Source organism: Ixodes scapularis, unplaced genomic scaffold, assembly GCF_016920785.2.
Source record: "Ixodes scapularis isolate PalLabHiFi unplaced genomic scaffold, ASM1692078v2 PGA_scaffold40__2_contigs__length_1045541, whole genome shotgun sequence".
NCBI lineage: Eukaryota > Metazoa > Arthropoda > Arachnida > Ixodida > Ixodidae > Ixodes > Ixodes scapularis.
The window spans coordinates 320,771-344,779 of record NW_024609869.1 but is presented as its reverse complement, the minus strand read 5'-3'; the positions used below and the strand labels follow the sequence as shown (position 1 = coordinate 344,779).

Here is a 24,009-nt window from a genome sequence, read left to right as displayed (position 1 = left end):
TTAAATCAAAGGGCCACCAACCAAGACAGATTTATAAACGGCTGAACACGAGCAAAAAGAAGTGCTCTTTTGAGAAAATCGGATCTTTGAGCTCTATTGATACCTTCCACTTGGTTCGTTAGCTACGTAGCGTCTTACTGCAATAAAGTCAGAACGCAAAAAAGGCACCACGAAAACTAGAAAGTAATTTTTTCTATTGCAATCAAGTCAAAACGTAAAAGTAAAAAGCAAAAAAAGAATTGTAACTGACAAAACAAATCAAGTTGTTTTTGCTCAGGTAGGACAGGGATTACAGCAATAAAAATTTAAACTTTGCTTTATATTCACAGAAGTTCTTTCTTTTGTTTAGTTATCAGTGACTGTACAAATTGGTCAATCAATGTGCCACGCCTAAAAATATACCTAGTGGTTAAAGAATCACCATTTCCTAGGTACAGTGTAGGGTTTGTTTCTGAACAGGCGTCAAGAAGAGGACATTCCAAAGGCATTTTATAAAGGCAGACTCTCTGTGGCCGTTGTATTACCTCGCCGTTGTATAACCTCGCCATTGTTTTACCTTGCCGATGAAACTTCTGGTCATCAATTGAACAGTCCTGTTTTTGAGGTTAATTTCTATCGTCCTGTCATTTTATCTGAATATAGCCAAAGGTCTTGTTTTCGTGGGGACTTGCTTGCGAAATGAGTACCAGGTGGGTGGAAGGAGGAGGAATAAACTTTATTATGGCGAGTCTTAGGTGCTGATGCCTGGGCACCCGCCTAATAGGGGGTTTCAAGAAAGAAAAAAAAAGGTTGCTCGTGACGGTGTATTAGAACATACATAGTATAAAAAGCTTTTTTTGCAGCCGATTTTCTAATACGCTTTGTTCGCAGAGACCTATTTTACGGTGCATTTTTGTATAATATTACATTTGGCATATTTAGGTTTGGCAGAATAGGTAAGAAAAGTACTTGTGAACTCAACTATACTCAACGAAACGCCATTAAGAGTGCGTGTATTCAGGTTGAACTGAAATGTAGCAGAGCTTTTTTTCTTCCTTTCTTCCCCCTCCCCCTTTTCCTTCCCCTACCCTTCCCCTTGATGTCCCGTTTTCAATTCTGAGCGGTATGGTTACCCTAACCATGACTAACATTGTGTTTTTCAGAAACGTCCCCGATGCTACTCCGACTTCTTTCATAAATTAGCCTGCCGATGTTTTTATCATTCTCATTCGATACGCTTGCTGAACGACGCCCTGTTGTTAGTTGTCTTCCATGGATTCTTGACGTGGCTAGAAATGTCTATGCGACTCACAAATTTGTGTTTCTCCTTGAGCACGACCACCGAAGACCTGCCGTAGCGGTTTCTGTATTTCTTATGTGTTCTTGTCGATATTTACCCAATATTTGATGCGCCCACGCTGCTCAATGTCTTCATTATTTTTACTTTGTGAGAAAATTGTGATATTACTTTTTATACAAAGGAGCGCAGCTGGGAATCAATTGTGCTCCATACAGTGATTTTTAGCGCACAAACTGGCAAGCCGGGAAGCGTATTCGGAAAAGATTGTGCAGTAAGACGACAGGTGCCGATTCCAGCACTTGGCACGTTTCCATGGACACCACGTCGCAAGGAGGCGGGGGGGGGGGGGGATAGAGAGAGAAGGGGAGGGGGCGAGGCTTGGGAAAGCAGTGACGAGGGATTCACGCGCTAGCCTTTAGCCGGCTTTCAGGTTTGCTGACCTAATAGAGCGTAATCAAATATGGGAACCCAGCTCAACGCTAGCTCGTGAATGACTGTGCCGTGCTTACCAATGCCTCGGCCCCCCCCCCCCCCCCCCCCCCCCCCGGCCCCTTCACTCCATTTCCCTCGTAGACCTAGAGTGGTATGCAAATTGGCGCCGTGGTCCCGCGGGACGTTTCATCGCTCCGGCTGAACTTCTCTCTGTTTTTCGGTTTGAAAACGTCAGCTAGCCGTGGCAAGCCGTGCTCAGTCCGAGAGGGGGAAGCGATGTGAAGCCTCTCTTTCCACGTGCTCGATGCGTTTCGCTGCATTCGGGGGTCCGGCCGGTAGCCTTATCGCGAATCCTGGCTGCACGTAAGCCATGCCGACCTCCTCCGAACCCTCGCTCATGAACGTGATCGGTAGCATCCAGTGCTTTCGTCAAGGAACACGGCATGGGCCGGGACGCCGCAGCTCGCCGGAGCGTGTCGTGGCGAGTAGTGGCAACGAGTGAAGTCTGTCATTAAAAAACGTTTTCAACATCAACATCCCCGGCTTTGCCGTGAACTTTCTCCGGCTCGCCACAGAAACAGCTCCAGATTGCATATCCCTTATAGGAGCTCCCCAGGCCCTATGCTTTTTCCAGTGACAACTTTTTGGTCCTATCGCTCAGCAACCACCGCACAGATAAACTTCGGTATAATTTTATTAAAAATATAATTTTAAGAAATGTTGTATTGTGGTCACACTTTTCCCGGTTTGGGGGCTAGAGATTTTCTACGAGAGTTTGAATTCTTTCAAACTTCCCCTTTTTGAACCAGCCTTTCATGAGCTGCTCTGAAGAAAACAGAGGCACTCATAGATTTCTTGACAATGCGATGCGGAAGGTAATTTCTCCGTTAACATGTCTTCAGTAAGATCTTCGTTCCATGTATTTCGATAGGGAAATAAAGAAGGCAGCACCCGGAGTGCTACCTGGATTTGTAAAATATCCCTACCTTAGGTCTAATTCAGCTGCGATAGTCTCTTAAACCGTGCGATGTGACGTCCATATGATAAACACGCCAAGTGCTGGAATTGGCCATGTAGTCTATCTTTTCGGAATGACCCAGTGTCGGGAACGACGCCATGGAGTCGCACTGCGGTACTGCGTTTTGTTCCTGTTCAGTGCTGTTATTTTTGAAACTTTTTGTTTTCACTTGGTATTTGGACGTGAAAAGATTTTGGTAACATACCTAACGATATTTCGTTTTACTACTTGCAAACCCCCCCCCCTAACAAGCCTTTAAAGGAATAAAAAGAAAAAGTATGAATCCGGAAACTAAAACTCCGGATCATCTTTTCAGAGGAAACATTAAGTGTTGCAACATATGTGTACTTGTTGTAACACGTAACGGCGTTTTCTTTTTTTTTTCTTTTTTGAATAGCAGTACTTTTGTTAACAAAAATAGTCTTTCTGGCCCTCAAGTTTTGAACAGCGCCTCTTGCGTGCACTATTGAATATTTGGGTAGCATTTTCGCTTTGCATCGTCACGCTCACTCATTTTGCTCATGAAAGCTAAGCTATCACGAACGACTAGATGAATTAATATGAATATGGGAGGGATACAAAAAATAAAGAAAATATTTTTTTACGTTTTGATAAGACCTGGCTGCAACAGTATTTTGTAGATTTCGAATTTATTTTGGTTCTTCAAAATTCTCTGCTAGCGCACTTAAACAGACACTCCAATGAACATATCATAATTTTTATGTAAAGTTTATATAGGTTATATATGTTCTCACATGTATATTGGATACAAACCCTGAACTCGGCTAATGAGTCCTAAGACCTGGCCCAAAACGCAGCCAAATTGCTGCCGAGGTGCTAGCGAAATGTATCGCTGGCGGCGGGCTTTTGGAGGGGGCCGACGTTTTCAGGTACTAGAAACACAATGTTGTTATATAGTCACCTGGTGCTCAGGCTACCCTTATCAAAAGGAATAACAGTGAAAACATCATGGTGCTGTTTGATGTAGACTGTTTTGTTTGTTTGTTTTTATTCGGGTTGCGAAACCAAATTAAAAGCTTTTTGAACAAAGTAACCTTCTGTTTTATTTTATACTAAAGATCAAATCTTCCACCCAAATCCATATAATTGAATTACACATGGCTCGTCTTCACAGTGAAGCTTCCCTTTACGCTCATGAGTTCGTTGACAGTTCTCTCTTTTATTGTGCTAAATTCATTGCTGGTACATTATTGCATATGCATATATATATGCATGGAATAAGGCAGCATTACTTTCTTTTACCGCACGTTGTTTCATTGTAGATATAATATTTTGGAATATCTGTAAGGCCACCAGTCTCTTTCACTTTTTCGTTGTAAGTAGAATGGCAAATCTCGTTTACATCTGTTACATTCGTCTTTCCAATTATCCACACCTGCAAAGCTGAAATAAAAGTTTTTTTCCGTTATTGTGCATAGGGAGTTGTAGAATAGCGCACTAAAGTTCAGCACACGTTCCCTAACGCGTGCCGAAAACGAAACACTTTTACGCTAACTTTGGCGCAGACTACGTCAGAGAGCTTTCAAATGGCGCTCCACCCCCCCCCCCCCCCTCTTTTCAAAAAAAAAAAAAAGAGAAAAGAAGAAAGGAAATTCAAGCATTTGCAGCGCCACCAAGACACCCTAGACACAGCTTTTACTGTGCACGCGAACTACAATAACTCAGACATGTACAAATTACTTAAGAAAGGTAGTTACGTTACTGAGTACCAGCGCCAAAAGTAATTGGAGTAGAGTAGAAATTACGAATTTGTAGTAGTAATGGAGTAAACTACAAACTACTGTAAAAAGTAGCGAGTTACTTTGAAGTTACTTTCGAAGTTCCTTTTTTATATTTTTGTGGTAGCAAAATGAACAGCAGTTTTGATCCGTGAAAAACCCTGCGAGCCTAAAATAAATGCAGTCATTTCATGGCTTGCTTGTTCACCAAAATAGTTTATTCGCTCGCAGAAGCAATTGACTTTCAAAGTTCTTGATACGAAAGTTTTCCCTTTTTCCTCCTAAAGACGTCCCAAGCCAAGCTAAAAAGACGTTCCACCGACGCGCTGGATAAACCGGCAGCGTTGAATTTCAGAAACAGGCTGTGCAGGGTCGGGTAAGCGATTGTCTGCATCTAAGGTGTTCATGACGAAACATGTGTGGTTTGCTTCGGCTAGACGGTCTTTTATAACAAACTCTGCTGCTTTTTTTCTTTTTTCTTCGGCAAGTTGAGATTGTTATGACTGGCTCCTCCTTATTCCCACGACGTTCGGAGAGTACGCTGAGTGAGTGCACCGGACACTGACAGTCAAGGGTTCAAGTCTTGCGCCACGACGATGAAATCATCCGGACGACTGCGCGTCACGTTGCAGTGCTAGTGCCACGCTACTGAAAAGAAAAAAAAATATTTTGGCTGAAAGAAAGATAAAACGAAGTACAATTCGCCGCTGACGCCTGGTCCAACAAAAGGATCTCCCAAGGGTGACTCGCTATCCTCGCCGGCGCCTGACACGCCTGACAAGCAAATCGTTTTCAGCAAAGAGGAGGTCTCCATGGCGTGGAAGGTCGGAAGGACGCGACAGGTTACGTGAACAAGCATCGTCGCTCGCAAAATTGCAGCTGGAAGCGGGAAGGTGCTCCCATGAACGGATTATCCACGTCTAAGTTTGTGCGCGGGGGAGTCCGGCTTTGCAAAGGCCATGCGCTGCCGACGAGGCGACCATGGGAACAGGCGCCCAGCTGCGAGGTCATTCCAGTAGAGCTTCCCGTGGAACAACCAGGTCGCTTGAGGCAGAACTCACTAAAGGCAGACAACATGAAAACAACAACCCTTGGAATGTCCCCGTCTTTCACGGTTGCACCTGGAGGCGCGGCGCCTGCGTGCATTACAGGATTAGGCCAATACCCGACCCAAACTTGTTAAGCATTTCTTCCTGCGTTCGTGCGCGCCGGTGTTATATTCTGGCTGTTTGTCGCCACCTTGGCCCAAGGACGCCCCTGATGCAGTTTCTACGGCTGCCGAGTATAAGTACATGAGAACGGAATGTGAGGGGTCCCTTGTTCGGGAATGCCACTTGATCAGCCGGCGTCTTACTTATTTCTGCGCTCAAACTTTTGTGATAAGCAAAATTAGAATTAGATTTCGAAAGTAGTTAGTAATTTGAGTAGAAGTTACCTGAAAAACGTAGTTAAATTGAACTACTAATTACCCAAATAAAGTTGTAATTGAAAGTTACCAAGTTACTCGGAAAGGTAATTAAACTACAGTAGTTTGAGTAGAGTAGTTGAACTACGTCCAAGTCTGCGGGAAATAACTAGATAAATAAACCAAGCTTTTGCTCTGAATAACATTTTAAATTTGGAAGTGCTTCCTCCGACGGGCGTCGGAGGAGTGGGACCTGTGTGCAAATCGTTCCTCCGACGCCGGAAGTGACGTAGTCGCGTCGGAGGAAAGACGGCTGTGTGGAAATCACTCCTTCGACGCCGGAAGTAACGTATCATCCCCGGCCCCGGATGTTGCCTTTGTTATGACATGTGGCCGACCATGTGCGTCTGCCGCTGTAGTCTTCTGCGGTCGGGTCCTGGCCACGCTGCTCTCGGCTCCGGTCACGCAAGCTATTTTGACTGATTTTTCGCACTCTTTGAAGCGTTTTGTTTAGCATTGTCTTGTTCTTTTTAGCAATACATTTTTCCGTATCTAGTGCTACTCTTTGTATTTTAGCTTTGATCGCACCCCCAACGTGCCTCGAGTTTTGGTAGCCGGCGATTCGATGGTGAAGTACTTGCCATTGAATAGTCGGTTGGCTGTTGAGGTTGCGCCGTTTAGTGGTATTAGAATCGAGCACTTGTTTGGTGTCTGAGAAGCTACCCGATTTTGATGTTGTCATCCTACACGTTGGCACTAATAATTCCCATATTAGTGCCAGCGTGTACATCGACAAATATCGTCGTCTAGCTGCCCAGATCTGTGAACGCAATCCAATGATGCAGATCGCCTTTTCTGCCGTTCTTCCGAGACGGGAGAATAGGTTCTGCTCATTGGAATGGCAGCGTAGTCACGCTGCAGTGATCGAGGCTTCGAATGACCGTTACCGAGAGGTGAACTCGCTGCTGCGAGAGTTGTGTCGCAGGGAAGGGTTCACGTTCCTTGACGGGCTAGCTGACAAGTGGCACCAGTGGATCCACCGCGACGGCGTCCACCCAAACCGGATCGGCAACAAGGTATGCACACGTGCGTTATGTCGCTGCACTAAAGAGCGCGAATATAGGGCGGCTACGATTGCAAGGCTCACCGTAAAAAGGGGAACTGAAAATTGACCTGCGCACGTGGCGAGCTAAATTACTGGTTGGATTCAACTGGTTGACAGAACGGTGCCAACTCCAGCAACGAAACACGGCACAACTTGGAAGGTTGATTAGTCTTTATTGTCAAAAACCGAGAATGAAAATAAATAGGTTCGGTGACGTTCACGTTTCCGGATTGAAGGAAGCACAGCGTAGCTCTAAGGACCGCTTCAGTTGCCTCGTTAGCTAATTGCGACGATTGAATCGCCCTTTCAGAGCGAGTATTTGTGCGAGGTGAAAGATTAGCCGCTGGCGTCTGTCAGCACCCGTGACGACGTCCCTAGCTTCTCTCCATCGCGTGAAGAAAAATGCTCACCCGTGTTTCCGCGTTGCTCAGGTTAAGTCCTGATAGGATGCGGTTGCGCTCCCACCTTACAATCAAACAATTTCAATTGCTTGTGTCACAACAGCTGCCAGTTCGGGTAGACTTTCCGCCATTTTTACCATTGTGCTCTCCGCGGCTGTTTTCTCTTCCGTCTGGTTTCTCCCTGGCTGCCCTCCGGTCGTTGAACTGCATCTTTCTGCCCTCGAAGTTCACCGTTGGGTCGCAAGAAGCGCAGATATGGTTTTGACATTTTCATAACGACACGTTTATCAATACACCAACTTTGGCGATGGTTTCCCTTCTCTACCGACCACTGGATGGACGGATGGATGAATCCGGCTGAGCCCTTTGGATCGGGCGGTAGCTTACGCCACCTAGCCATTCTGTTTTACCATTTAAGCTTAGAATATTTAAAGGTGAAAGCTATATTCACTCCGCACTGCAAAGAAAGTGAGGCTATAAAACACCCTTGCCATCAGTTAATAAGAAAATACCTAGTTTTCTCTCGCCTTCTGCCACCATTCACTTAATATTTGCTTAGTAATCTCTACTGTCTTGAAATCCACTGTTCCTTCGCTGTTTCTAAAACCCAATGACTTTATTAAATCTATGTTCTCTTCGTATCAAGTATCAGGTGCTCAGCCGTCTCGTCCTCCTCTCCACAAGCAGTGCACACTGTATCCATTTCCTGGTACTTTGCTCTGTGTGTTGTGGTTTGCAGTACACCCGTCCTCGCCTCAAACAACAATGAGCTTCCCCTAGAATGGTCATAAATGCTTTCTTTGGCAATAACTGTTTTGTTTAATTTATAGTTTTCCAGAGCCGTCTTTGTCTGCATTCTCTCTAGCCACCAATCTCTTTCTGTGGCCTTAACTGACACCTGCTCTTCCTAAGTCCACTATAGCCTTAAAAACTGCCCTCCTAACTCCCTAGTGCACTGTCTCCAGTTTGTATCTATACTCCTCATGTATAAATAGCTGAAAACCTTTTGTGCCCATTGCCACCCATCCATTTGCCTCAACCAATCCTCAAATTCTATCTTGCTCACTGCTTCCCTGCTCTCAAATGACGCCCATCCCATGTCTCCTTGTACTAGCTCCCTGGTTTGGTGTTTTGCAATGTGTCCCCAAAGCCAGCCTACCTACTCTGCACTGTTTTATTTTTAGTCTCGCATGCACTTCGGATTTCACGCATAGCACTGCATTTCCAAAAGTCAAGCCAGGCATCATGACCCCTTTCCAAATCTCTCTCACCACCTCATACCTGCTGTAATTTCAAAGTGCTCTATTTTTCATTACAGCTGCATTTCTGTTGCCCTTACCTATTATATACTTTTCATGCTCACTGAGATATTCTGCACCATCACATATCCATACTCCTAGGTACTTGTATTTACTAGCTTTCTCAACTGTAATATTCTGTACCTTCAGCCTCTCAGCTTCATCATCGATAAAAATCATGATTGGTGATTTTTCACTGCATCACATGTGCCATCTGTCGACAACGCGCAAAACTAATCCGCATGCGTGTCACAACGGCCTGCTGGGTCCGATTTAAAAAAAAAGGGAGTAGGTCTTTGCTTCAATGTTTAATACATTTTTATACATGTACATAAATGTTGATTTAAGTAAATATTTTTTATTTACTTTATTTATATTTATAAATAAAGTAAAATTTATAAAAGGATATGTACATTAAAATTTGACATATTTTTTTAAATACATATAAATGTATACCTAGTAATTAAAGGTTTATCCATTTCTGTAAATCTATATATTTAAGTTTTTTTTCCTTCACTAGCAAAGATCAATACACCCCCATCTTGTCGAAATGGACACGGCATGTGAACCCTAACAGGGAATGGGAAAACAATTGAAACTTCCCCTGGGAATCCCTCCAACCAGTTAACTCCTTAACTGGTCCCAGTTACCCCTACCCGTTCCCCATCTGGGCATAGTCCAGCCAGTTGACCCCTCAGCTAGTCCCAGTTGCACTCCTATTGATAACAGCCAATTCCAACTTGGGACCAGTTAGTTCCAGTTATAACCAGTCGAGATGCCAACCGGTCCCAGTTAGACGTTTTGGCATAGGTGCCTTGTATGTAAAGCTAAAGGCGCAGCACCTTTTCTGTGAAATCTTCAAGGCAACATCTTTAACAATTTGAACGAGTGAGGTGACTGCAGCTGACAATCAGCTTTGGTGCTAATGTCAAGTACCGTGTGCAGGTCCTCGCTGGGTTCATGGGCCAGCAAGTACGGAGCATCCTGGAGAAGATGGCCAGGGCCAAGATCCAGCAGGACCACAAGGAGGCAATGCCAGGGACCCGTTCGTGGGACGGCTGGACCATCAAGGGTGCCCTATTGACTGCGCCATGTTGTCTCTTCAGAATTCTCCGACTTTTCCAGCAAAGTTTTGTTAATCTGACGACATAGTCTTTCTAAGAGGCTGGGGAAATTATAGCAAAACGTTTGTGGGCCTCACATCTGGTAACAAGAAGGCTCCAAAAACAAGGCCCCTTGAAAACTGAGCAAGTTGCTACTTGTGTAAATTGGCTCTGAAGAAACCACCAACTAGGCGCTGCACAGTCCGATGATTCTTTCCGAGTCTGAAGTGCTTCGAGGGAATCGGAATTTTGTGTTATAATGTGAATAAACTGTTCTGCATTACAAATCGAGTTTGATGTTGTTTACTTACATTTGGGGGGGTGCCAATTTGTCTTTTACCTTAGTAGTTACATCAACACACTGCATTTGATATCAATCCTGCCCCAACAATAGCTAGCGCACATGGGCCCCTTTTTTCCTTTCTGATCACTCCACAAATAATGCCCGGTGCTTCTCTGCGTGCACCAGAGCAACGTAAAAAAGCTAACTGCGAGAGCACTGGCTTTTCTCCGCAGCGTGGAGAAGGTTGCCAAAAAAGAGCTGGTGCTTTTCACATGCACCGGTGTGATGTGGGAAAACTTACAGCGAGAGCACGAGTGCTTCTCCGCGTGTACTGGTGCAACAAGGAAAAGCTTAACACGAGAGCATTGTCGCAAAGTATTAAGCTTGATACTAGCATTGTATGGAGAACACCACAGTTTGCAGAGACGTGGTTCATTACTCCGACAAGCTGGAAGTGCGCTGTGGAGGCATTTGTTTACAGCATTTTCAAAAAAAATTTGTTTTACTGTCGAAGGATGTATGGCCATATCAGTAGATTATACAAAAACTTTCCAACACAAAGAATGGAAAGAAACTACAGTGGACTGCTTCCTTCAACCAGCAATGACAGTGATGAATTTTGTTGCTGGTTGAAATAAGTAGTAGTCGTCTGGAGTTAGTATTCTATTCCTTTTATGTCCAAAAGTTTGAAACCAACACTTTATTCTTATTTCCCTGCTAATCCTTAAATGAATGCTTTTCAGAGGCTGCTGGCCCAGATAGCTACCAATTTCTTTGTTTGCATTGTTCGGCCAAGCATCACAGCTACCAGATAACTGGGTTCTAGTTGCCTGGTAGAAAAGCTGTTTTTCTACCAGGCAACTGCACGTGCCGTCCCGATTTTCTTTCTTGAATGGCATGGGATTGAGCCTGGGTGCCATACTGCAGGAAACAAATGATCCGGAGCCCAGGTACCCAGGGTGTCGAACCGGAACCGAACCGAACCGAAAACCGGAACAGAACCGTTATTTTTAGCCGAACCGGAACTGAACCGAACCGAAATCTTCGCCGCCATCTTGGAACTGAACCGGAACGGAACCGGAAAAAAATATAACGGTAACCGGTTCAAAACGGTTCACGGTAATTTTTTTTGTTAGTATTACAAATTTATTATTTGGGAATAAAAAATTGGCACGTGAATTCCTCTAAGTATTGATCAAATCGTCATATACAGAATTCCAATGTATAATAAATCCTGGTTTTTGCGGCGCTTTCTTATTGGCACTATGAATAGCCATGTGTCACATCGTCACGGGACTTCATAATGTCAAGACATGCTGTCAAGTAATGTCACATCACGTGACCCCGTGACGTCACGTGACTCACCGCGTAAAGTCGATTCAAATTGAGGACGTCGCTAGATCTATTAACGTTGTTGATACCGTGACGTCACATGACATCACAACTTCGCACTGAGAGTCCCGTGACACCATGATGTACCCGATTGTCATGATCCCGAGTCAAATGCTCTGGTTCATGACAACCAGTATCGCCAAACATTCGGGTAACGGCTCGTGTTCAACTCAAAGATTATGATGGGCCCGAGTCCCACAAGAGCTAGAAACAGAAACAAACGAAAGCGACACGCCTCAGACACATGCAGCATGTTCGCGATGGTACCTTTATACGGCTTTGAGTTGTTCGGTGCTCGCGAAGTTAGCAGGAGTGTTTACAAGCCTGCAAATGGTGCCATAGTGTGCATGATACTCATGTTGGAGCATAGCCTTCTTTATTCTACAAAGCCTGTCAAATCGCGAAATACTCTGGTTTAAGGCTAGCCGCTGTCGTTTGTTTCTGTTTGTCGCTTCAGTGGGGCTCCGGCCCCATTATAGCCCAACTAAAACTATATCTGAAGATTAGCCCATGCTTCGCTTTGCCAACCCTGCTTATGACTATGATAAACACTGACGCTGCATATATTAGGATCAGATCACGTGGCTGATAGTTCTAATTGCGAGTTGAGGAGGGGAAAGCTGTTTCATTTCTTTCTTTCGACTGTCTCTCATTTCTCGGATGAACAAACTAATGGATGCTTTTGCAAGTTATCAACGTCAGGGATTACAACTTGGCGGTATTTATTGAACTGAAGGTAAAAAAAAATGCTGCACGGCCCATTTTACATGTATGCATACCATTGAGGATCCCAAACATGTTTTCGTTATTGCTGAACTGCCTCAGAAAGTTGTACCGAGAATAGAAGTGTTAAAGGATCTAAATGTGACGTATTAGTCCGACGTTACATGGAACTATTAGTGTGTACGTGAGGGATAGCTGAAAAGAAAGATCCTATAGTGGTCTCACGGGGATAGCCAAACGTTGGCAGCCGCTCTAAGTCTCACAGGAGTGTCGTTCTCAAGTTCTCCAAGTTTTGACCGCCCTGTATTTTGTTTAAACTTCACAGTTTGGTGCAAAGTAAAAGCAAGGAAGAATTACTGTTAGCGAGTGACACAAATATAATTGTCGAGTGAACACCACTCAATACGGAGCAGGCAATCCCTGAGGAATAAAAAGTATCTTGAGGAGCAAGTAAAAAAAAAAGGGAGTGGGGAGGGGGGTAGTTTTAAAGCATACTGTGTCGTAAAGGTTCCTCTACCGCGCACTTTCGGCGCAGACTAGAAAGCGTGGCCTGGAAACGATAGTGACAGATGGGTAGTTGGTACAACTTTTATTTGTAAAAACACACTTGCCAGAAAGAACGTTTTCGCCGCGCCAGATACTCGCGCCGTGTCTAACGACGATGCACCAACAAGAAAAATGTGTGCTTCTCGAATACATAGCTTGCACTGAGCGCGAAAATTTTGCAGCGTGCATTTTGCCCCATCGGATTTGATATTCTCAGCAAGAACAACTCGCAATGACAACCAGTATCTAGTGCGATTACGTCACGTGCAAACCATGTTAAATACTTCAGCTTTCTGGTGAAGTGCGACGTTCGCAACACTAGCAGTAGACGTCCAAGGTGTAAGGTTGTGTAGTATTTATAGCAGTCTCGCGATGATATACGGCAGCCTAATGAAATGTTGCAGCACATGACTGATGAAGAACAGAGTCGTGAAGTAAGGTCCCAAAACAAGTGCACGTAAAACCCAAGATAACATTAGTAGTATCTCGCGACGTTTCGAGCTGAGGCAAGCTGATGCCCAAAAGTGACTTATATTAGGATTCTAAAAATCTTCATTTGCCCTGCGAGGAATCAATGTTTAATTAGGAATATCATTTTATGCATTTCTATGCATCTATTTTTGCAGTAAAGCGTTGTGTAAGGGATTATTTAGAAAAAATTGCGTGTCATCTCTTTATTTCTGCACATTTCGTGTATTTGCCTTGCGATATATCATGTGACCACAGTGTTTTTTGGCATACCCTGCACCCCAGTATTTTACACTGCAAAACAGCTAACAAAAGCACGTTGCCGAAGACTCAACAGCTGGCGTATTTTCGAGTATCGTCCTCCCGTGTCGGTCTCAGGCGGTTATGTGAACTTCATAAAGTCAAATTTATCGATGATAATACAAATATACTTAATTCCTGTCTGAAGATTTGGCAGCATAAGTAGAAGATCCTCACCTCAAAGATATATAAGTAAATGCACTTTTAAATTATCTGAAAGATGTTCTGCAATCTTTTTCGGCGCTTTTATCCTCTATAGACACGTTATAGGTGATTTGGAAAAGCTTTAAATAATGTTTTTTTTTATTTTGAAGCTAATTTAAATAACTATATGTGTTCCTCACGCATATATAACTTCTCAAATATATAGAAGTTTATTATTGCGTTTTTTATGTGTTTTTATTATCGCCTTTTTTTACTGGAACGAATGATGGAACTACGACGATTGCACACTTAAACTCTCAGAAAGTGTCCAATTAAGTAGCTTCCGAATTGAGTAGAGCATGAAATCCCACTTTGCTCTATTTGAAAAAAATCATCAATTAGAGAGGGTGATGCTTATTTGCAAATTAAATTGACCGGCATTTTGTCAAGAGCAAACCTCAAGAACCAGGCTATGCCAGTTTATCCAATATAGGAAATGTTCGCATGGGTAAGCACTGTTTTAGGTCAGATTCGATCTCAGTACGAAGGTGCTCATAGGTTAGAGTGAACAATTTCAGCCACTCCTTTTCGCATGATTCGTCGCCCGCATCATGGTGCTGAGAGCAAACAATGCTAGTTAGAAAAAACAAGCATTGCGATTGTCGCTTAGTGTTTTTATAAAATATAGAGTGGAAGAACTTGTCCCGTGACTTTCGTGACATTTTTAAAATTATATTGCCTTAAGATCAGTCGTCTCGTCGTCATATATATATTGTGAAACGTATTCCGGAAAACACATTTTATGGTATATATGGCGACGAGGTTACCATTTCATGATTTTATTCACTGTAATTAATTTCTTAGTTCAAGGGCAAAACCACGATTCAACATCTAATACTGCGATACAAAGTTGTACCTGTCACGGGTATTTTAGGCAACCTACTTCACTTCGCGAAAACATTTCGATTCAGGTACAATGTATGTGACTCTGGTAAACGAAGGGAGGTTGAGTCGTATAAACACGACGTTTGGTATGTTAATGGAGATTTTCCTTTCTTGTTGTGTAGGTATAAATAACAGAATTTTATAATTTTTGTACCTGAAAATAAAACTGGATTGAACAAACGATAAAAAAAGAGAAAACTATATACTGTAAACGACTTATTTTTCGTGGGCTCAATATTTCGCGATTTAGGTCAAAGCTGAAGTTTTGGAATAATTCGTGGGTTGTAATTTTCTCGACGCGGTGGAAACTCACTATAAATTTCAATCTGTTTAAATTTTACAGAAATTGTTCGCGGGACCCATTTTTCGCGAATTGTAGGCGATTCACGAAATTCTCAAAAATAGGTCCTCGCAAAAATCAGATTGTTTACAGCAGTTAGTTTCATGGCCTAAATAGTGCCTATTGACAGAACAAAGCAGAAAATATATTCTCAATTTAGCGGTTCAAACCGGTTCGAACCGGTTCGAACCGGTTTGAACCGTTATTTTTGCGCCCCGGAACTGAACCGGAACTGAACCGAAAGCCGTGAACCCGAACCCGAACCGAACCGATAAAAATATCGGTTCGACACTCTGCAGGTACCACTTCCACAAGATGCAAGGAAATTCCTTTTATTGGGAGTGACAACAATAAGACATTAATATTTGGCTCACAAATTCATTGCCTTGGTCGACACGGGAGCCACAAATTCCTGCACATCACATGCAGAGTAATTACTACGGGCAACGAACACCTATTGCACATGGGTAATAGCAAATAGTTACAGCCTATGCGATGTGGAATGATGTTACTGCTTCTTGCAGGCATGTCCACCCTATTTAAAGAAGGAGTCTGTGAAGATGTCCACCGATGCCTTTCTAAACAACTACAGGCAAACTAGAGCAGAACTGTTTCATGTTCCTTCATGTGTAACCAGACATTTCGTATGCTTTTATGTGTGCTCACTGTGCGATACCTCACGTCTCTCGGATTCAGTCATATGATGCCATCGCTCCACCTCGCCTTTATATATCTGCATCTGTTGCAATGTACCGTCGCCATTTGGATAATCTTACATTTATTTGTTTGTTAACTTTATAAGTGTGTTTAGGATTTTTTTTGTTTGCTGGTTTTATTGTTTGTTTTGGTGCACCACGGGGCATCCAAGATAAAGACTAATGACACCCAAAATAAAGATGATTATTATTATAAACCTGTTGCTGACCCTCCTAATTCGAGGGCCACAAATGACAGCCCTTTTTTGCCAGCACTATCTACTATCGCTGTAGCGCTGCCAAATCATTATTTGCAAAGGAAAGTGGTGTAAGATAATTCCTTGTGTCTCTGCGGTACAAGGCAGCGTTTGCCTTTGCCTGATTGACACCTACACAGAGTCGCAAATACTTTTCCAGAAGCTCTTGTCTCCACTATAATCAACTATATAAAGAACATGACATTGCCACTCTTTCTGAGCATTTGCGCTACCCACTTATCTACACGCTTGAAGCATAAAAGCAGCAATATTACAATATTAGTAAGTTAGCTATAAAAAAATTAAACAGTTTGGTTCCTGCATGGGACATCCTGATTCAATTGACTTATAGATTCAGTGTCCATCCGATCGATTCCAGAAAAGCAGACCGTACCGAATTTCACCTGCAGGATGCAAAGTTATCTACCTAATAGTATATCAACAAAATGTTGGAAAAAAATTGTTCAGCCCATCTTCATCCCTTGGCCATCCCCCATTGCCCTCGTATAAAGAATTGAGGGCTCAATGTCGCATGCTGCAAATGAAATGATTGGCAGTGGTCATGCACTGACACACATATCGACAGGGTGGAGGATAAAAATCAAGTTGATTTAAATCGAAATCATGATTTAGACCACAACTTTAATCATACAGGTAAATTACTTTTAAAATGTAATTTAATTACAATTACTTTGCTCCAAAAGTAGTTTAACTACAGTTACAATTAGTACTACCTGAGAAATAATTCATTGCAATTACAAATTACTTTGCTGATGACATCATCAGTGATGATGACAATGCTAATGTCGGTGACGTCATCAGTGACGTCACTGATGTCATCATCAGTGTTGATGATGCAAGGATTTCCGGTTGGCACCGGAAATCCTTGCAAAAGTAGTTGTAATTGTGCCTCAAAGTTCGTAATTACTGATGCTAAAAAGCAAATAAAGTAAAATTGCAGCTCCCTTTAGCAGGAAGTAATGAATTACAAATTACCAGAAAAGTAATTAAATTACAGTAATTTAATTACTGTAATTAAATGACTACCCAAGTATGATTTGAATACCGATGTTTCAAATCAAACATTTTGATATATTAAAAAAAAACATTAATTTTACCACTGGAACCTCAACTATTTTATTGTTTTCAGGTGTATTTATATTTTCATTCCATGTAAAATAATTATGAAGTAATATTGATATGGGGATAACGAGCAAATATAAGACTTCTTTGAGGCACAAGTAGATTGTAGGATTGAACGCTCTCTCTACTTTTCAGCTCGTTCTTCAGGTATAGCAAAACAAGGGAAAGGGTAGAGTCAACAAAAGAACTGCGTGCGTGAACAAGCATACAAACTCAAATACCAGCAGAGAGAGGTATAGAATCAGGCAGACAGACTAAAGTATATGTCTCTGGTTGATCTTGCATATCCTAGTGTATTTATTATTTTCAGAGAAATTATATTTCTCTCAAAACATTTTGAGAAAACAGTTTAAATCAAATCAATGATTTTTTTCTTTTTTTAATTTTGCCAGTGAGAAATCTGTAATTTGGTTAGTTGTAAAGTCATGTTCAGTCAATCAATGTTGCCTATTGCCATAAGTGCTCTTCGGAGGATGAGATTCGCGCATGGATTTCTTGCAATAAATGTAGATAATGAAGAAGTATTTCTAGGTCGCTTTTCCGCAGTACACAACTTCGTAAGGTGAAGCGCACTTGCGGGTTTTTTGCTTTCCTGCAAAACTCGGTGTTTAAGGGAGAAGCACGCTTATGGAACGTTAGGTCTACTGCTTTCCCATCTTACTGCAACTGACAAGTACATTTGCTGGTTCTGCGCTTTCCCACAAGGAAAATACGTGCAAGGGGAAGCGCACTTGCGAGTTACTTGGTCCGCCGCTTTCCCGCCAAACAGCAAATAGAAGGGGGAAACCCTCCTTCCAGGGTACAAGCTCTTTTCTGAGTTTCGAACTGTTCCACAAGGCACATTCTCGTAGGAAGAACCGCTTTTGCGGGTCGCGCTATTCTGGATAGCGTGCGTTTTTAATTAGAAGCACGCTTGTGGGCTTTTTACTGCACAGATGTCATAGAAAAATGTCCTTCCACTGGCAAGCAGGCTTCCAAGTTAATTGTATTTGTTCCTTGAAACCTCTACTTCAGCAATGTTGCTATTGTGATGAAGCACATGTTTCCTCCCAATTATAAGGTTAGTACAAATAAATGGTGTACAAAACACGTCTTAGCTTCATCCAAAACTCTGTACTCAGCATACAATGTGTATGTAAAAGAAAACACATGGTGGTATAGAGTTGAATGATTAAATCAATATAAAACAGTAAAAATAATAAAACTTTGTGGTGGAGGAACACTTCAAATGTTAAAATCTAAAGTTGCATAAGTAACGATGTACTAGAATAATGCTTTCTTTTTATTTCTTGCCTGTTTAATAGTTCCTACACTTGGAGAGTTCATTTAATAATTAATAATTGCCACAATTCAGTACCATCTAACCTCTGAAACAATAATTACATTCAGGAAGTCATCTCCAGCTATCCCATACTCACCAGTTCAATCGATCATCCCCTTGCACAGACACATAAGCTACCCTAGCCTCGCAGAGGACTCCAGCTCGACTGACTCAGGCTTTGCCCTTTCATACATAATTTTTTCTGAATAATCATACAAAATTTAAGGTTTCATCAGCAAATTTTAATGAGAAGGAGATGGTGGTCTTTGTGTGAAATATGATTAATAAATGAAAGATTGTGGAGGGAAGGTAAAAAGAAAGGATCAACCAATCTATGGGGGGATAGAGGTAAAAGAGATGGAAGAATAAGCAAAAAAGGTGCTTGGCCCCACAGCTTCATGATTTCTTTCAGAGGGGTCAAATGATGGTGTTCCCTTCGGTCATAATCTCAGACATAATCTCCTACACCCGCTGTAAATGGTTTGGCTCTTTGCCTATCATCTGTGTATTGCTTGCTGTGCTTCTGGTAATCAGCAATGCATTGGCGGAGTTGCTGCATCTCGATGTGAACGGGCTCGTCAAAACTTGGGAAGCCCACAATGTCCATACGGGTACGCATTTTACGTCCGTGGATGAGCTCAGCGGGGGAGAGCTTCGTCGCTGCATGTGGTGTACTTCGGTAGACACCCGGAAACTCAAGGCCTGTACGAACGTTGGTTTGTTCCTGCAGGATAGTTTGGACATACTGCTTAAGCACTCGGTTGAAGCGCTCTACCTGACCATTGGCTTGTGGATGGTATGTCGGAGAACGATGGTGGTAAATCCCTCTGGACTTCAGGAACTCCTGGAATATGCGGGATTCAAACTATGGGCCATGATCAGAAACAATCACCTTCGGATACCATTCTCGGTTGAAGATTCTAATGAGGAATTCACATACAGCTTCAGCAGTAACTTGGTTACAAAGAGCTACCTCTGGCCACTTACTGAAGTAGTCGACTAGGGCGACTGCAAATCTGAATTGCGATGGAAGTTTGTAAAAAGGTCCGACAATGTCTATTCCTATTTGTTTCCATGCACCCGATAGGAATGGAACTGGTTGTAGGGGTGCCGCTGCCGTCACAGCTGTCTTGTCGTTCGTCTGACAGGTGTTGCAGTCTCTAATGTAGGTGTCGACCTCGATGTCGACTCTGGGCCAACAGAAGTGCTGGTGTAGACGCTGCTTCGTCCGCACAATTCCGGGGCGTGACTCATGAGCTAGATCAATGAGTCTATGCTGTAGCCAAATAGGTGGAACCAACACTTCACCACGTAGTAGTAAGTCATCCACGGAGGAAAGCTCTTCTTGCAACTTGTAGTATGTAGATAGTACTTTATCACATTGTTCCTCGTGACCCCATTCAGTGCAGATACACTGGATTACTCGAGGCAAATTAGGGTCTTGCCTGGTTTCTTTCTTGATTTCTTCTTGATCGACTGTGCATAGATTGCGTACCGGCAAGTGAATTCTTCCTTGTCGTCACTAAACTTGCTGCAATCCGAAGGATTCGGAGTAGGCAGGCGTGACAGTGCGTCTGCTACGACACTCTTGTTTCCTTTCTGGTAATGTACCTCGTAGTCGTACCTGAGGAGTCTCATAGCCCACCTGGTTATCCTCATTGGTTGTCGACCGGATCCTCGTGTAGAAAGCAAAGTAACGAGAGCCTGATGATCTGTCTTGAGCGTGAAATGGCGCCCGAAGAGAAAAAAGCGCCATTTCTCGCAGGCCCAAAGGCACGCCAATGCCTCTTTCTCCCCTGCAGAGTAGTTGCGTTCGACGCTTGAAAGTTTCCACGATGCGAACGACACCGTTCGAATTCCTTCCGGATGTACTTGCTGCAGAACCACGCTTAATCCGTAATTAGATGCATCCGTTGCGACGACGGTGGGCAGCACCACGTCAAAGTCAGTGGATTGCTGTTTCGTATCAGATCCTTCACAGCAGTGAATGCCTCTTTTTGTGCCTTTTTCCATTAAAAGGGAACTTCCTTCTGCAGGAGCACGTGCAGAGGCTCCACGATGGTCGCAAAGTTTGGTACAAACTTGACGTAATATGTGAGCAGGCCGAGTAATGATCGTAGTGATGTTATGTTTGTGGGGGGTGAAGCCTGCATGATAGCCTCAATATTATCTTCGCATTGCTTGATTCCCTGCGGTGTCAGCTCGTGTCCTAGGAATTGAAGCTGCTGGACTGCAAAAAAAAAACATTTGTGCTAGTTTAGTTTCAAGCCTGCATCTTGAAGGCGTGAAAGAACTTGCCTCAGGCGGGCATCATGCTCTTCTCTTGTGCGCCCGAAAATAAGTACATCATCCAGGTAGACGATGGTACCTGGAGTACCTCAGAGTACGCAGTCCATCATTTTTGAAAGGCAGGGGCGGCGGATGCCAGCCCGAAACATACTCTGGTGAACCTGAAGAGACATTCATGTGCCACAAATGCCGTTAGGTCTCTGCTTTCCTCTGCCAGGTCCAACTGGTGATATGCCAATGAGAGGTCTAGCTTGCTGAAGATGTGGGCACCGGAAAGCTGATGAAAAAGTTTGTCGGGGCACGGTAGAGGGTGGGAATCCAAAACTATTGCAGTGTTCGGCTTGCATAGGCCTACACAGAGCCGGATCTGCCCATTCTTTTTGCGGGCCACTACGATGGGAGACACCCACTCCGAAGCATCGATGCGCTCGATAACCCCGGAGTGTTCCAGCTTCACCAGTTCCTCAGAAACTTTCTCCCGCACTGCGAAAGGTAGTCTTGGTAGCTTTTGTTGGAAAGGAGCGACGGAATCTTTTGTCTTTACCTTATGTACAAATCCTTTCGCATGACCTAATCCCTCGGAGAACAGATGGGGGAAGTCTTGTGTGATCTCTGGAAGGTTTCTCGCGGAGACCGTTGCCACCTGTCCTCCGGTGGGAGGAGCAAAGTTTAGTTGGATGTCCAATGCACAAAAGGCGTTTAGGCCCATGACAGCCACGCCTGTTTGTACGACGTGAAATGTGCAGGTGCTGCGTCTTTGAGCAAACTGCACCGGTGCGTCGAATTTCCCCAGAACGGGAATGTCTTTTCCGGAGTAGTCCAGAAGTGTTGTACTCAAACATTCCAACTTGTAAGAGTGGAAGTGTCTTCGGTAGACGTCTTTTGGCAGGATTGAAACGGATGAACTTGTGTCGACTAAACGTTTGGTGGGAACATGTGCCAGATATATCTCGCACGTAACCGATTGTTTGGTAAAGCTGGTAGTTAGCACCTGGACTTGGTCGTGCGCTTGTTCCACTCTTCGTACATGGGATTTTGCTTGTGAAACTCCCTGCTTGCAAACGGAGGCGAAGTGTCCCTTCTTGTTGCATTTTCTGCAAGCTTCATTCTTTGCCAGCACTTAGGATGGTCCGCCATGTGGTGCGGTGATCCACATCTGTAACAAGTGCCGGACGACTTGCTGGGACTTGCCCTCGAATTTTTGGCTTTTATTTTTGCCACTTGTGAACTGGATCCCTCTTCCGTCAAGAGCTTGGCCTCCTTCATCGCTTGCTCAACTGGAGAGGCGATGGCAAGAGCAGATTTTAGGGAAAGTTCAGACTCTAGGAGGAGTCCTAGAGTCCTGTCGACTGCACCAATTGTTTTTAATACGAACGCCTATGTCAGACAGTACAGAAAAACCAGCTGCTCCATCTCGTGCTCCGTTCGTATCCCCCTTTCTCTTCGTCCTCGTCTACCAGCAGCCAGGATCAGCTTGTAGACACAACAGAGAGTATACGCTGCTATTTAATAGAGTTGTAGGACGGTGAGGGCGACGCGCTCACTGAATGAGTCGAGTATCACATTCGTACATTCGTCCCCTTCTGTGTTCCTGGGTCTCGGGTTTTATTACCATGTATCACATTCTACTCTGATAACACTCTACGCATTCTACTGCAGTGACAGGGCCAGGCAACATATGTGACCGAGTGGTCTGGTCAGCTTTAACCGCGAGTGTGTCATATGGTGGACACACCTTTTCAGTACTGCTCGGTTTGATCGAAGGCGCAAGTGTCAACACCTACACAAAAATCAGCCTCAGAAGAAAAAACTAAATCTGGTTCTATATAAAAACAAACACAAAGAACAAATGCATAATATGTAAAATTAATATGCATGATTACAAATTGAGTTAAATCTGCAGTTACAATTCTTTGCTTCAAGTTGATTCCCAGTTAGGTCTCCATTGGTTCCCAACTGGAACCGGCATATCTCAGTAGTAGTGAATCCAAGTGGACCCAGTTTTAAATCTAACTGGCGTACCCGCAACGACCCCCCTCCCCCCTCCCACCCCCGTTCCCTCCCGGGGTTCCGCGGCAGGTCCCGGGGGTCGCTCCTATCCGTTCAACCTTTTTGCAGCTGGGTTACGCACACTTACCACCTGTAACTGAGAACCTTAACGTAACTCAGCTGTTGGCTCGTTGAAAACTGCTCATTAGGTGCGATAATCAATGATAAGGTCTTTGCAACAGCGAACACCCATTTAAGCGCGCGGGCGCACTCGGCCGGCCGTCACTACCGCCGGTCACGCTGGTACAAGAAAGCATTGAGCGTCGTGCTATGTTCCGCTCGCTGGCAGTGTAACGAAGGCTACGGGCACGAGTTCAGCTGCGAGACGTTTTTTTCACAGGACGAGCGCCCGGGCTGGAGGAGCGTGCAATGTACAATGCAAGGGACAGCCGATTCGGAGCACACTACCGCACGCGACGCACGCGCTAGGGCCACGATAATAACGTCACGTGACACAAAGACAATAAAAATGTATTTATATGCATTAATACTATTTTTATAACTCACAACTTTTGTCAGGCTGCGTTTAAAAAGTTGTAAATAAACAAATGTTGTGACAAAAATGTTTAGTCACGTGACCTTTTACTGTAAAGCTACATTAAAATCGAACGGGTTTATTTTTATTTGTACTTATTTTCAAAGGCACATTATATTCTGTATGTAGTAATGATTTATATTAGTTAATAATAATTAACAAGGTGACGTCACTTCCGTTACGTCACTTCCGGCGTCGGAGGAGTGATTTGCACACAGATGTCACTCCTTCGACGGGCGTCGGAGGAACTGCGGCCTTTAAATTTGTTTAAATATGAGGATACAACACGAGCGGTCGTCTGGACGAGTCCGCTCACGTCAAGAGGGAGTTTTAGCGAGTCGTATCCACTCAAACGGTTCCTCCTCGAACGCATCGGCGACATTACTGCGCATGCGCGGGCGAGTCGTTGGTGGCTTTGGGAGGCTCATCTCGTTCGTTTCTCCCACTCCGGCCACAGGAGTCGTCTTCGGAACGCTGCCATAACAGTTTGCGACTCGGGTAAAAGAAAAAAGCTTTAGGCTTACGATAATGGGAGGTGATTTGCCATCCTGTTACTCTGCTTTGTTTGACAGGTTGAATCAAATCATTTCGAGGACGTCTCACAATGGTAAGCCATCGCGAATGCTGTAAACTAGGCATTCTAATAAATGTTTTTTTTAAGATCTGCGGGCTGACTTGCTGCCGTGGCGGCCGCGAGCAGACGAAATTATTTGATTCGACGGCATACAACGTGAATGATATCATTCAAGTTAAAGAAAACGGAGACACACAACCTGCCTTTGCTGTCGTTCAGAGAATT

General features: G+C 43.8%; 2 protein-coding genes across 2 annotated transcripts in view; one reads left to right on the top strand and one right to left on the bottom strand.

Moving 5' to 3' along the window:
- Nucleotides 1-3,978: 3,978 nt before the first annotated feature.
- Nucleotides 3,979-24,009, bottom strand: part of LOC115309360 — a 36,276-nt gene continuing 16,245 nt past the window's right edge. The window contains exon 5 of the mRNA XM_040217974.1: nt 3,979-4,133. Within this exon, the coding sequence (XP_040073908.1) occupies nt 3,979-4,133 (155 nt within the window). The remainder of the gene's footprint in view (nt 4,134-24,009) is intronic.
- LOC121837454 lies at nt 6,095-10,108 on the top strand. Its single transcript, XM_042293060.1, has 2 exons — nt 6,095-6,949; nt 9,623-10,108. Exons 1-2 carry the CDS (start codon nt 6,710-6,712, stop codon nt 9,827-9,829), a joined length of 447 nt encoding a protein of 148 aa, XP_042148994.1. The 5' UTR covers nt 6,095-6,709; the 3' UTR covers nt 9,830-10,108.

Bases quoted from the DNA above. Each gene is read 5' to 3' on its own strand.
- LOC121837454 (XM_042293060.1), top strand. From the start codon at position 6,710: ATGATGCAGATCGCCTTTTCTGCCGTTCTTCCGAGACGGGAGAATAGG. The intron at 6,950-9,622 runs GTATGCACACGT...TACCGTGTGCAG, and splicing joins CAAACCGGATCGGCAACAAG to GTCCTCGCTGGGTTCATGGG.